This window comes from Lupinus angustifolius, chromosome LG07 (assembly GCF_001865875.1).
Source record: "Lupinus angustifolius cultivar Tanjil chromosome LG07, LupAngTanjil_v1.0, whole genome shotgun sequence".
NCBI lineage: Eukaryota > Viridiplantae > Streptophyta > Magnoliopsida > Fabales > Fabaceae > Lupinus > Lupinus angustifolius.
Window position 1 is genome coordinate 6,020,277 of NC_032015.1, and position 15,114 is coordinate 6,035,390.

A 15,114-nucleotide genomic window follows, 5' to 3' on the forward strand; every position below is an offset into this window, starting at 1 on the left:
CTTAGATGAGAAGCTTTGTGACAATGAATGCAATGATATGGTAGGATATGAAATTAAAACGTATGATATGGTAATGCATGAAATTGAATATTTTGAATGATGTTTTTAATTTTTAAAGTGCATGTATACATGCATAATAACTTTTTAATACAAGAATGAATGTATAAGTCAATAAATGATTATTTTCCTTTTTATGCATGAATTAATGATAATTGAACAAATGAATGAATTTTTCTTTTTTTCATAATGATTGAGTGAGTGGATAAAATGTAGATGAATATATGACTATTGTATTATTATTTTTAAATGAATGTGTGAATAGTTTATTTTTCTCTTTTTTAAAAGCATGAATTAATAAATAAATAAATATAAGAGTGTATGAAAAATGTATGCATATATGTGGGATGAATAAGTTGATGTATGTATGAATGATGTGTTTTCCTTTTAAGTGAATGCATAAGCCAATCAATGAAGATTTTTATTTTTTAATACATGAACGAATGCATAAGTGAATCCATGAAGATGCTTACTCTTGAGTGCTTAAATGAATGAATAATGGAATGAATAAGTGAATGAATGATTAAATGAAGATTTATCGTTTTGAATGCATGAATTAATGGATGAATTTTGCATGAATAAATGGATGTATGACTATTGTACTTTTTAGTAAATTGTATGAAGGTATAATTTTATGATGTATTTTTATTATTTTTCATTTTTAATGCATGAATAAGTAATATGAGAATAAATGTTTGCATGATTTATGTGTATGCATGAATGAATGTTTGAATTATATGCATTAATGACTTTTTATGATATATTTTTTAGTTAATGTATGCATGGATGAAATGTGTGAAAATGCAAAATGATACCCTTTAGAAACAAGAGCTCAGCACAAACGTCTAACTCATAATACTTGGTAACAATATGAGTGGTCCATATCACCAACACTTAGAAATGACAATAGTCATGACTAGCGAGGCTAGTCTCCCTTCTATCCGAAAATGTATCACTAATATGCGGGTGTAGGACATATATGTGTGCCAAAAATTGTGTACAAGAAACATACCCCCAACCACATAATATCATGCATCATAAGAAAAAAATACACAATTAACAGCAACAAACGGTTACAACTTGTTTTTATGAGAAATTAAAATTAAATAACCAAATAATTAAAAATATGATAAGCCATATATTTTAGTGATTATAGGTGAGACTCTCTTAGAAATTCCATAGCATAGTCACCAGCTGTCGTGCCTTAATTTTTGGCTTCATGACATTCTTAGAGTCGCCATTACACTTTATGGCTAAAAACATAGAAAAATCTTTAAGCACAATTACATTGGGCTTTGGATTTTTGACATTTAGGTTCGGGAGTCGGTTATGGAATAGGGAAAGTATTAGCACCCTACCCCTCACTAAATTATGTGACTTATATTATACTTTTAAAATTATTTTGTTATTTAATTAATTATTGAAAAAGACAAATTTTATTTAATTTTATTGGTTGATTGTTTTAATTAAGGAAAGAAGCAACGTGACGCGACCATTCGAAGGATGAGTTGAGAGAAAGAAGCACCAAGAGCGACCATCCCACCATCCTTTATGTGGTTAGCAATTTTTATTTTTTGTAAAAATATTGATTTGAGACCTTGCGTGTTTATTTATTAGAGGAAAAAATGTTGTTGATTGTTGGTTATGTTAAAAGGATGTTCTCAGTCATTATTGATTCCATAAAAGTATTATTTATTTATTTTTTTATCAATGCGATTAGAGCGATGTTTGATATTATAAAAAAAATTATATTTTTTGTTTGTTACATAAACATGGTTTTAAGATATGAAAATAATAGGAATGAGTAAAAAATATAAAAGACTAAAAAGAGAAACTTGGCTATGTAGATGCGGTGCATAATAGATTGCCCACATGTCACATCTATATTGGCTCGAGAAAAGCAAGTGCCGATTGAGGACACGTGTTGGAGCAGGATTGTCTAGAATGAGGGTGCATGATGCGTAACTTTTCTCACACGCAGGGAATCATTTGCTGCCGCAGAGACTCAGATCCGATGTTAAAGGGTGTACCAAAATGAGGTTGTATGATGTCGTCTTATTGGCTGAAGCAAGGGTCAAAGTCAATGCTAGCAATGATGACTGATTCAACAGTGAAAGGCGTGAGATCGCAATGCTTTGGATGGAATCAATCACACCAATCAAAATGCAAGTGAAAAAACAACTTTTTAGTTTGACTCAGATCCGATGTTAAAGGGTGTACCAAAATGAGGTTGTATGATGTCGTCTTATTGGCTGAAGCAAGGGTCAAAGTCAATGCTAGCAATGATGACTGATTCAACAGTGAAAGGCGTGAGATCGCAATGCTTTGGATGGAATCAATCACACGTAATCAAAATGCAAGTGAAAAAACAACTTTTTAGTTTCTTGAAGATTTCTCTCTCTCTCACATGCAAAGCTTTTTTTGAGTGATTCTTTTTTGTGAAAATTATTGTCTCTGTAGTCCTTTTTTTGTGTGTGGAATCCTGTTTTTAGTGCTTTTTTGTGCTGAATCCTCCTTTTTAGTGTTTTTTTGTGTGGAATCCTCCTTCTTAGTGCTTTTTTTAGTGGAATCCTCCTTATTTTTTCACTAGGGAATATGCACTATTTATAGTTTTACACATGTATCTTTAAATCAATGATGAAATATTTTTTCCTAATTTTGAAATGTGAGAGGAATCCTCCTCTATTATTGCATATAATCTCATTTATTTCGGTGTAGTGTTTCTTTGTTTTATTTTAGGAAATAAGGAGTGTGTAAGAATTTTATGTAATACATCATTCTACATTTAAAAATCAAAATTGAGTGTTATTTGAGTTTTATGACACTAAAAAATATACCGTCTAGTAATTAATAATTTTTATAAAGCCTAAAAATTATTGTAATACCCCTAGGGAGTAAAAAATAAATATTTGGCTCTCAAAAATAAAATTAGTCGAAATCCTATTTTTAGTGATTACATCAACTTAAGATTATTGCATAAGGTAAAATTGATGATTTTAAATCTTATAAATATCAAAGAAGATACTTAATACACAATCTCAAAATTATTGTTTTTAGATATATTTTTGTTATTGAATATTTGAAGGATCACTAACCTCCTTACAAATCAAATTAATATGAAAAGGAAATTCTTACCTTATTCACATCATAATTATAAAAACACAACCCAATCAATTCGACACGATTTGAATTTTCATGATTCAATCTTTGATTTATTTTATTTTTTCGAATCTTTAAAGATTTAACTCTTTTTAAGGTGATTAATGCAACCTAAACAAATTGATATGATTTGATCCAGTTTACATGTTTTCAAATCTTTAACTTATTTGATAATCAAAATTGACGAAAGCAAATCTTTAACTCATTCGTTTTTTATTTTTATTTATTTATTTATTTATTATTATTATTAGAATAACTTTGAAAAATCACTTTTTTGAGAATTAGTATTTTAAAGAAACAAGTTTTGGGTTTTTTTAAGCCAGACAAAAATGGATATTCACATCTATCTATTAAATTATTATTTTCGAAGTTGTCATACTAAATGATTAAACCTTTATTTATTTAAAAAAAATCTAAGTAATTAACTACAAGGTCCCCTTTCATATACTTTAAAAAAATTGGAAATAACAAACTAATTATGTTAACGACTAGTAAGAAATAATATCATAGAAAATAGAAATTAAAAACAAGTTACATTAAGAAATAATCAAAAGTAATATCACAAAATTTAACATCTTAATTAATTAGTATTTTTGTATGAATTAATTTTATATCTTAATTAATTAACTTCATCTTTATAACATTTTACTTTACCAACGTTTCGGTTCTCAAAGGGGAGAAAATAAAATTTTTATTGTTTTAATTATCATTTTGAATTAAAATCATTATTGATTAAAAGTATCATTGTCTAAATTCTTACTCAATACTTTTCAATTTACATGACTAATTAAACGTTTAATTTATTGTTGTAATATAATAGCATTTTCATATACTTTTCTACGTAGGTACACAATAATGTAGGAAATTTATAGAAATTATTTTTGTTCAATTACTATTATGAGTGGAAAGTTAATTACTTTTGTCCAATTACTATTGCGACTTTCTTGCGGTGGTGGTAAGAAGTTCTTAATCATCAATTAATTGTATATTAACTTGATAATATAAACTAAGTGCATAATATTGAAAATATTTTAAGCAAACTTGATTATGTTGACTTTATTATAAATTTATGTTTGACTAATGAATACATGTTTATTTTGTATCAAATTAGTGGTGAACTTATGTATTTTATAATTATGCTTGATAATACAAAAGATATGAAAACATTTTGCACATGATAGATATATAAATGTTAAAGGGATATTGAATGACTACAACAGAAAACACTGATAATGAAATTAATTCATATTATTTGGGTTTTATATATTATTTTATTTTATGTAATTATTAGACAATATTACTAATATATATATATTTAATAATACCAATACTTAGGTGCTTCTAAACATGTATAAAAAAAACCAAGGACGTCTTGGTATATTGGTGTGAGACCATACTAGATCTTCAAGGTCAATGATTCGATTCCTAGGAGCGACACTTGTTGGGAGGGGCAACTATGAACCCGAAAGGGATTAGTTCCTTATCCAAAAAAGGTAAAAGATACTCTTGGTACTATAAAAAAGCATGCATCAAAATTAATTTGTCTGATGTGAATGCACGAGTAACATACATGCTCTAAATGATGTGAACACACGGGTAACATGCGTGTTCCAAAACATGTTAATGCACGACTAACATGCATGTTCTTAACTGGTAATATGTGCATTCTTAATCATGTGAATGCATGGGTAACATGTGTGTTCTTAACAATACGAATACACGAGCAAATGTGTGTTCTTAACAATGAGAATACAAAGGTGACATGTATGTTTGTAACCATACAAATGTATAGATAACATCTATATTCTTAACCAAATGAGTGTATGAGTAACATGCGTGTTTCGATAGCAAAATATTGCCCTTACTAATAATATTATTCTATAATTATCTCTCAATTCTTGTTATATATATTTGTCAACTAGCTATCGCACAAGAGGAATTCAATAATATCTCTCATCTTGTTGTTATGCCATGTGTAATTTTTTTTTTCAAAAAAAGAAATAATTGTTTTTGACATTGAATATTTTATTTAAAATTACAACATTTAATCTCAAAATTGATTTTGATTTTTTTTAAATTTTGTTTATAATAAATAAAAAATTGATACATTAAGTCTGGTCAGCATAAGTTAAATTAACATAATATCATTATATAAGATTTGATAAACACATGCAATTAGAAAAAAAATTCGCGATTTTTTAAATTTATACTAAATCAAATACAATCAACAAAATTAATACCACATCTTAAAATTTTATTTTTATTTTACTACCGTATGCATTGATGCATTTAAATCAATCACCTAGAAAATAACATGAAACTTTGATTCATAGCCCTTCTAATTATTGGTAATTATTAATTCTAAAATGTTGTGAACTATTAAAAAATAATTCAAATTAAATAAAACATGTGATTATTTAAATTCTATACTTTAACATTTCTATTCATCTTATATAATATTTCAACCGAATGGTAAAATTTATAATAAATTAATAGTTTACAATTATGAGAAATTAAACGGAAAATTGAAAAAACTTGTACGTTATAAAACTGGTTTTTTACTATAATTTTAACTATATATATTTCTTAATGAAAACTCTTGGCGGATCTTGATCAAAATTTTAGGAGAGGCGATGATATTTAATTAAAATTTATAATTAAAATTAATTGAATAACAAAAATATATACGGAGAGGTCAAAGATAAAATTTTAACTATTTCCTTTAAAATATAAATCATTATGTTCTCTGTAAGATAAAATAAGATGAATTACTTGATAATGCAATATATGACTAACGATATATGGTAAAAATCACAATGGATAAAATAAGACGAATTACTTGATAATGCAAGATATGACTAACGACATATGATAGAAATTTTGTCAAACTTGATTGACTAACGATACCAAAAATAAAATGTTGACATTGAGATTTTAAATTAATCTTCATTGCTCATTGAAACTCGTTGGATAGAAATTTTGGACAAAAAATATATATATTATCAATATTAAATGACTTATAAGTATCCTCAGAATATATTTTAATACATACATAATATATTTCATCAAGTGTAAAATCATTATGAACTCAAATGAAGTTATATTGTTAATTGTTATAAACAACATCAACATCTAAATGTATAAGAGAACTTGATCAATTATAAATAATTTTTAAAAGAACCACACAAGTTGCACTATATTTATTTATCAAGCTACAAATTAAATAAATATGTGAACTCCAAGTATGTTCATAAAGACGTTAGTCAGGTATAGGTAAATGGAGTACATCTGCTCCAAAAAGTGTGTAATACTCTATGTGTCATATTTTATAATTTAAAAGTTTAATATTTAAGTATTTTTTAGGCCAAATGATACATGAAGTGACACACTTTTTGAGAAAACAAATATATTATCGTAAGAAAATAGTAAAAAAAAATATTCAAAAAATAAAATAAAAAAATTCAGGGGGCAGCTGCCCCTCCTGTCCCTTCATACCTCCGCCCTTGCTCACAAGCTCAGATGCCACATGACAATGCTGTCATATTTTAGGAAATTATTTTAAAAAAAATCATACTTTGAAATTTTCTTACGTAATTATACCTCATGTTTATGTTATTCATTGATCACAGTTATTTTTAATTAATAAGGTATTGATTGTAATAATGATAATTAATTTTTCAGTTTTATACTGATTCTGATTCATTTCAATGCATATATGATTATTGTGGTTTATTTATTTTTTTAAGCAAAAGGTGCCATGCACCAAGATGTATTAAAAAGAGGCCAAAAGCCAAGCATTATTGTGGTTTATTAGAACAGAAAGAATAAAATAAGTTTTCAGATAAATATATTATATTTCCTCTGTATATCTCTTCTCTCTCTATATATAAATATAAATGAAAGGATTTTCTATTTGTCCATCCTTTTTTTTTGAGGTTATCTTAAATAAAAGTATTCTCAAAATTGACTTTATCTCAGGTTTAATTATTGAAAAAATTGTAATACACATTGCACGAGCTAAAAGATTTGTGAATAAAAATTGTATTTTGATTTTTAACTTTGGATTTGGTAAGTTTGACGACTCTTTATCCGGTAAAAGTTTACTTTTGATATAACCCACATATTAGTGTATTACCTTTCTTTGGAAGTTGGAACTAATTGTTTCCATTTCCCATGTAACAAAAAAATTCTCATTCATTACGTATTTAACCCAATTTATTACCTACCAAATTTGTTTAGATTTGTTTCTTTGGTACATAAAAATGAAAAAATTTCTTAAAAAATTCTACCAAAAATTGTTTTTGTAGAATGGAATATTTCCTTAAAAAAAGAAATATCTCCTTTCATCACTATTCATGTACATTAATTGTATGATAATAGCTATATAAGTCACCTTACCTAATGATATTAGTGTTAAAGAGGATAAGAGTTACCCGATTCACCACATTAATATTTTCACTTGAGATGCGTAAAAATATGATAATTCTAATATTTCTCTGCCTATATTTGGCGACAAACGACTACTGTACTGTTGATGGTAAGATTACAAGTATATCACGAGATCACGAAGATTTGGAATTAGAGAGACAATTGAAACTTATCAACAAGCCTCCACTCAAAACTATTCAGGTATTAGTATTCTTATTTATAAATCTTGAAACTTTTCCTAAATTTAATTCGATTAATTATGAATTGTACCATTCTCAACCTATTCTTATGATTCTTACAGGCAGATGGTTACATTGTTGATTGTATTGATATTAATAAGCAACCAGCTTTTGATAATCCTTTACTCAAGAATCATAAGATCCAGGTATACAAATTGCAAACCACTTGTGAACTCCTCTTTAGCATCTAAGCTTAATTTTTTAGACAATATATTTTCTTGCCTTCATAATTTTTTTTTGACTAACTATATATGAGTTATTCATACTATCATTTTTTTATATATAAATTGGATTATTTTACAGCTTAAACCTAGCTTTGAAGTCACAAACACAAACTCAACTAGATTATCAAGTATTGGATTTGAAGAGGACTTGTGCCCAAAAGGAACAGTTCCTATTCGAAGGACAACAAAAGATGATCTAATCCGTACTAAACAGTTATCATATATGAATGTTGGTATATTAAATAAGGATATTCCCGGGAGACATGTGAGATTCATCTTCTTAATCTTTCAAAATTAAATTTAACTGACTGAATCGACAATAATTTATTTTTTATTTTCGTATCTATACTTGAAATAATCAATAAAGAATGACCATGATATACTTGTACACTAAAATTTGAAGTATATTGACTTGTAAATTTATCTTTTTGTTGTAGTATGCAGGATTGAATCTGAATATAGATGATACGCGTCGTTATTTTGCAATTAGCGGAATAATTGATACTTATAACCTACCTGTTCAAAACCCGGACCAAATCACCAGTGCTTATATATTTATCAAATGGAGGATCAGTCAATGATAAGAATGTTATCATGGCTGGATGGGAGGTTTTTCATTTTCATTTTCATTCATTATCCTCACTTTTTACTTGTAATACACGTCAACATATTGATTTTGTTAAAATTTATTAAGTCTACTGACCAATATTAACCGATAATTGGATTGAGACATACCCGTTTTAGATTTTAATAACATTATAATACTTTCTTCAGTGATTTGATATAAAAGTGACATCGTCACTTCCTCAATGTGCTTAAGGATTTATAAGCTAACTTTAAAGAATTTAACAAATGAAACAGTATATATATATATAAGTAAGTGTTTTGTTTCTCTCTTTTTTTCTTCATTTTTTAAAACCTTTTACATGTCATCATATAAATCTCATTCAAATAATAATTTAAACATATAAGCTTTCTTGACTTACTTTTCTTTCTTAACGTTTCTTCAGGTACATCCAAAAGTATTTGGAGATGGTAAAACTTATTTCTTCACCAGATGGGTAAGATAACATTAACACACATATGCATATATTCAGAATCTCAATCTCTTACATTAAATTTATTTATTTTATGCATGAATGCAGGCAGATAAGTCAAAAAACAAAGGATGCACCAACTTGTTATGTCCAGGCTTCGTTCAGGTTGAGCCAAGCTTTCATCTTGGCAAACCAGTGGCTGATACATCTACTTATAATGGAAAACAATTTGAAATGATGGTGGATATTTCTCATGTAAGCTTGGAGATCTATTTAATTTCCTTGTTATGTATATAAACTAGTAATAAATAAACATAATCGATTTTTCTATAAATTAGTGACAACCAAGAATATTTAATTAATTTGTTGATTTTGTATTTCAGGATCCAGAAACAAATAATTGGTGGGTGAGGCTTAATAATAGAAATCTTGGATATTACCCAGGAATTTTGTTTTCTAACTTGGCCTTTGCAAATTTGGGTGGTTGGACTGGGATGACATCAACTCCTGCAGGCATTCCTAGTCCTCCAATGGGGTCTGGGCATTTCCCAGATAACAATCTTTATCGATCATGCTTTATTAGACAAATGAATTTCCAAACTGACACTAGGAAACATCTTGGCCCCATAAATTATGAATATGCAGTAGCTTCTTCAGATAGCCCTAATTGCTTTGGTGTACAATATGAGGGGTGGAATGATGATATCCAAGGATATGCTATGATATTTGGGGGACCAGGTGGAAATTGTGGTGAGTAATATTTTATCTTTTTAAAAATAAATAAAACAATAATTATTTTCATTTGTGTTTTTCAAGCCCAACCTCATCTATATTATATCGTTCGACTTTGCAATTCTATGTGTCATTCCTCATTAAACCCAAGAATGTGTAATATCTATCAATTATAATGTCAAAAATATGAGAATGCAAGCTTTCCATCTAGTAATTACATTAAAAATGTTAGCTTCACCAAATCGATGGTCCACTCACAGTAGATTCTTAAACTATTTCACAAAATTAATTGTTCACCCTTTGCAGATTCTCGATATGCTTCAATAAATCGATGATTTCTTTTATCCAAAATTTGATCCTCAGTTTGCTTACTATTTGATAAGAAATAAGATATGATAAAATCCAATTTTGTCCAACCTAAAAAACCTAACAAATTTTTGAAATAAACATTTTTTTATAACACAATAAAAAAGAAAATATATAATAAAATAAAATCAATATGATACAAATGTTTTAATCAGATTTGATCAAAAAATAATAATAAATGAGAGATTTTGTTTTCAAATAACGTGAGAGAGTATTAAATGAGTATTTAATAATAATAAAAAAGATGATTGAGATGCCTTTAACGGTCAAATACAACCTCAAAGTCAACCTACTTCCTAAACTTTGATTATATCTACAAATAAGAATAACAAAAATGTTATTTTAGCTGGAGAAGGGAATAAGTTTTTCCTTATCTATCTATCTATTAATAATATAATAAAAAAACTCATTCATGTCACATGTCACATTCTCCTCACATTTTCTCATCTTAAATATGCAACATGTCACATTCTCTTCACATTTTCCATCTTAAAATGTTCTAAGTTATTAAAAAATTAAAAAAAAACTCATTCATGTCACATGTTATTATTATGTACCTTCCCACCCTATCCTTATTTTTTTATATATTTTATATGTTAATAATTTAATAATAATTAGCGATCAGTGTATGTTGCTACCCCACCAAAATTGAGTGTTTACCGTACCTATGTTTTGTTATGTTAAAATGTAATAGACATTGAGCATTAGATGAGATTGAAATCATTTTTCATCCAAACTATTTCTTTACACTAATCTATGTATATTATTTAACGTTTACTATTAATCTAAGAATAATTGCATTGTTACACCTCATCAAAGTTTTGTAACACTTTTCCATATTCTTTGAAAGTTTTTTAATAATATTTCAAATTCTTTGAATTTTAATTTTTCTCTATTATAATTGAAAAATCAAATTCCAAATTGAAGTTTTTTATAACTTTTAAATATATTTTTAATAAAAAACTCATTTGGTATAATGATTTGATTTCCATTTTTCATTAAAAAATCGTATTTAAAATTGAAAAAATCATTTCATTTTCTATAAATTTTAAAATATTTATTTTAATAAAAATAATATGGTATCATGTTTCAGACTTTCACTTTGTTATTTCCATTAGAAAATTCAAATTAAAAATTGTCATTTTTTTCCTTATGTGATTGAATATGCAAATACACATGTAAGACGTGTATTCTTAATAATGTGAATGTATAAGTAACATGTGTGTTTTAACTACGCGAATGCATGAGTAACATGTGTTTTTAGTCATGCGAATGTATGGGTCACATGTGTGTTCTTAACAATACGAATGCACAAGTAACATATGTTTCTTAACCTATAATTGTACATGTAATATGTATTATTAATCTTGCAGCAAAGAAGTATTACCCAGTACATCGCTGATGCACGGATATCTTGCTAGTTTGCATCCAAAATATTAAGATGATTAATATGCTTTTATAAATAGTCATGTGTCAGTCCCCCAGTATAAATAGGGGGTTGATCACATGTGGAAAACACAAAAATTACATCTAAAATATGCGAGAGAGAAACATAAAAGAACTAAGAAGAATCACAATAGAATCACAATGAGTCAAAATGCTTGATGCGTCACAATCATATTTCTCAAATTCGTTGTTGTATGGTACTACTAACCATCAATTTGCAAGCTATAGCACATATGTCATCTTCAACTTTTATTTCTCACTTATTTTTATTTATTTCAATAATATCAATCATAAGTAGTTATATAATAAAATATGTTATAATTACTGTTTTAATAACTATATGTTTTATATTATAATTAATTTTTTTTAATAAAAATCAATTCACAAAAACATTTTTTTATTACTACACATTATCTTTCTTAATAAAAAACTTAAATAAATTTTATCTCTCTTTACCACTTTAACTAAATAATAAAACAATATTTCACCATAATTTTCAGGTATAATGCATTATCGGACGAATGTTGTACTCTACTTTCTTAAAATTGACGAGCAACTAATTATATCCTCTTAAGAAATACATTTAAAAAATAAAAAAAGATGAAATCTGACTAAGCTTCTCCTCCTTAATATGTGATATGACGTCAAATATGATGGTTGTACTTCACTAATTTAACCGGAGAAGATATATTAAGATTAAACATCAATACTTCTTAAAAATAAAATAAAGACAACAAATAAACCATTTTCTACCAAAGAAATACATAGTTTTGATTTCCTAATACTAATAGGGATACGTAAAAGTAATATCATATCTTGTCGGATACAACAAATAATAATAACATTTTTCCCTTTTTAATTAAAAAATAATCAAATAATTTTATGGGTATAAATTCTTCCATGCAATTAGTTAGGGTATTTTCTAGTATGGGTCGATGATTTACTAATTCCTCCTCCATAACCAACTCTTTGGCCAAAATTTATAATTGAAAGACAAGTGCAATCCAAAAGCGGAGAGAAAGAGGATTTTATATGTTTTGACCACATAAAAACATATCGTTAACTCCAAAATAGTCGTGTAAGGGATGCTATGATGAAAATCAAGGTGCAACATTCAATTTAATGGAGAAAGTTAAATTCAATTTTACTTGGACAAAACAATAAGTTCTCCCCCATTTACTATTTCGTTAATCATAATAATTAGATGAAATAACAAATATTTGAATGATAATGTCAAATGTTTTATTGTTTCTTGATCATAACATTTTAATACAAGTTACACTATTCCAATATTATTTACAATATTATCGTTTTTTATATAAAATATGAATTTCTTATTTAATCTCGAGTTATCTATTTATTTTAATCATCTCCGATAAGTCTTAAAATCATGATAAAAATGATGATTAGTGCACTATTTTCTTGTTTAATATTTCATTTGACTAAACAATAAGTTCTCTCCATTTATTATTCTGTTAAACATACTAATTTTACAAAGTAACAAATATTTGAATAATAAAATAAACTCAAATGTTTTATTGTTTGTTAGTAATGATATTTTAATATAAGTTATATCATCCTAATATTATTTACAACAATATCGACTTTTATATCAAATACAACCTTTTATTTGATCTGGAATTGTCTACCTATCTTTTATTATTTCGAATAAGTCTTAAAATAATAATAAAAATGACGACCAATGCACAATTGTTACATTTAATCACTGGGCATTGAGTTTCTGGGTACTTATAATCCATCATTAATTTTACATGCAAATATATATATATATATATATTAATAACAATGGTGATAAAGAAGAATTGATACATAAAATATGATATATTATGGATAAATTAATGTCTCTTCATTATTTTTTGTTTCGTTACAAAATACATAAATTATTTCACAATCAAATTGTTTATTCAAATTTACAAATTATCCTAGATAATGCAATTTATTAATCAAGAGTAAATTATACTGATACCCTTTAAAATTTAAATTTTTTAGGGCCAAGGTGTCAAATCACCCACATAATATATTTCAAAGAAGAGGTTTACATCAAAGAGTAGTATTACAAATTTTTGAACCTATAATTAGGCAATAGATTTCTATTTCTATTAAACTCATTCGAAAGGAAGGATGGAACTAAATTACAACAAGAATTAGTTCTAGACCTTACTCCAAAAGTTGTTAGCTTATCAACACAAATATTCTCTTCTCTATAAATGTGAGAGACTTTAAACCTCAAGGATTGAATTGTGGCACTACAATGATCCCAGTAGTTCCTAAGTTTCCAAGGAGGAGCCATGTTGCCCTTGAAAATTTCCACCACCATACTAGAGTCATACTCCAACCAAACTGTATTTCAACCCTTTCATTTATCTATCTGAATGGTAGATGTAACACCATATTTTTCCGAGCACATTTAATTAAGTAATTAGTTGTTAATAAGTTAATTATAGAAGTTAATCAGTAATGTTTTAGGCTAAAACCCAGTTGAGTTTTAGTATTTTATTATAATATTCTTGCTTTCCCTATTTTTCAAGATTTTAGGAGAATAAAAGTTCCCGAGACGATTTCAGGTCATTTTATCGAATTTTCGCCCAGTTTTTGAGTTCTGCAACTCGGAATGAAATATCGATTTTGCCGTTGGCTTCGAAATATTATTTATAATCAAAATAGATGTCACGTTTGTCCGTAACTCATCTCTAGGTAATTTCACCTCAAAATTCAAGTTTCGACGTTTCAGACAAAAAACCTAAATCGATAGATCGTATATTTCCGGACGAAGTAACACGGTAATACTCAGGCATGACTTCAATTGTGAAATCACTTCACCTCAATCAAGTCAGAGTATTAATCACATCATGAGTCAATGGCTTTTCAAACAAGCAGTCAAAGCTTCCATAATCCCCTAAATCACTCACCAAATCTCCTCACTCCACCATCATTCGACACATCACCAAAACTAGCCTAAAGCTAGGTTGCCTCTCATTAATTTTCAGATTTGAGAGAGGGTGAGGCTCTCCTATAAATACCTCACCCCATCCTCTCATTTTTACACTAATTCTCCTATAGAAAGTTAAGGTATTCTTTCTCTTTTTCTCTTCTTTATTTCTCTCCATATACACCATGAGAAAATCATGATATCTTAGTATTTTATTCATGGAGTTGGGTTTATGTTTTTTTCTTTAAATATGTTGTAATTCATGACTAAAGAGGTTGATAATGAAATCATATGAACCTTTGTCTAGTTTTTGACTTATGTAAAACTTAAATTTTTTTCCTTGTTCTTAGATGGAAAAACTATATCTTTGGACAAGGTTAGATGAGTTTATTTGATTTAGAAATATTGGAAATTATTGTTAGTATTTGAATGTGTTTAAAGGTGATGATTTGAACATCAAAGGAACCTTTATTGTG

At 27.2% G+C, this 15,114-nt stretch overlaps 2 protein-coding genes across 2 annotated transcripts in view; both read left to right on the forward strand.

Moving 5' to 3' along the window:
• The window catches only part of LOC109352867, a 10,774-nt gene continuing 3,318 nt past the window's right edge, over positions 7,659-15,114 (forward strand). The window contains exons 1-7 of the mRNA XM_019595047.1: positions 7,659-7,845; positions 7,946-8,029; positions 8,187-8,372; positions 8,545-8,716; positions 9,118-9,168; positions 9,253-9,399; positions 9,528-9,894. Coding sequence (XP_019450592.1) covers positions 8,702-8,716; positions 9,118-9,168; positions 9,253-9,399; positions 9,528-9,894 — 580 coding nt within the window. The 5' untranslated portion in view covers positions 7,659-7,845; positions 7,946-8,029; positions 8,187-8,372; positions 8,545-8,701. The remainder of the gene's footprint in view (positions 7,846-7,945; positions 8,030-8,186; positions 8,373-8,544; positions 8,717-9,117; positions 9,169-9,252; positions 9,400-9,527; positions 9,895-15,114) is intronic.
• Positions 7,693-8,688, forward strand: LOC109352866. The gene is made up of 4 exons (XM_019595046.1): positions 7,693-7,845; positions 7,946-8,029; positions 8,187-8,372; positions 8,545-8,688. Exons 1-4 carry the CDS (start codon positions 7,693-7,695, stop codon positions 8,686-8,688), a joined length of 567 nt encoding a protein of 188 aa, XP_019450591.1.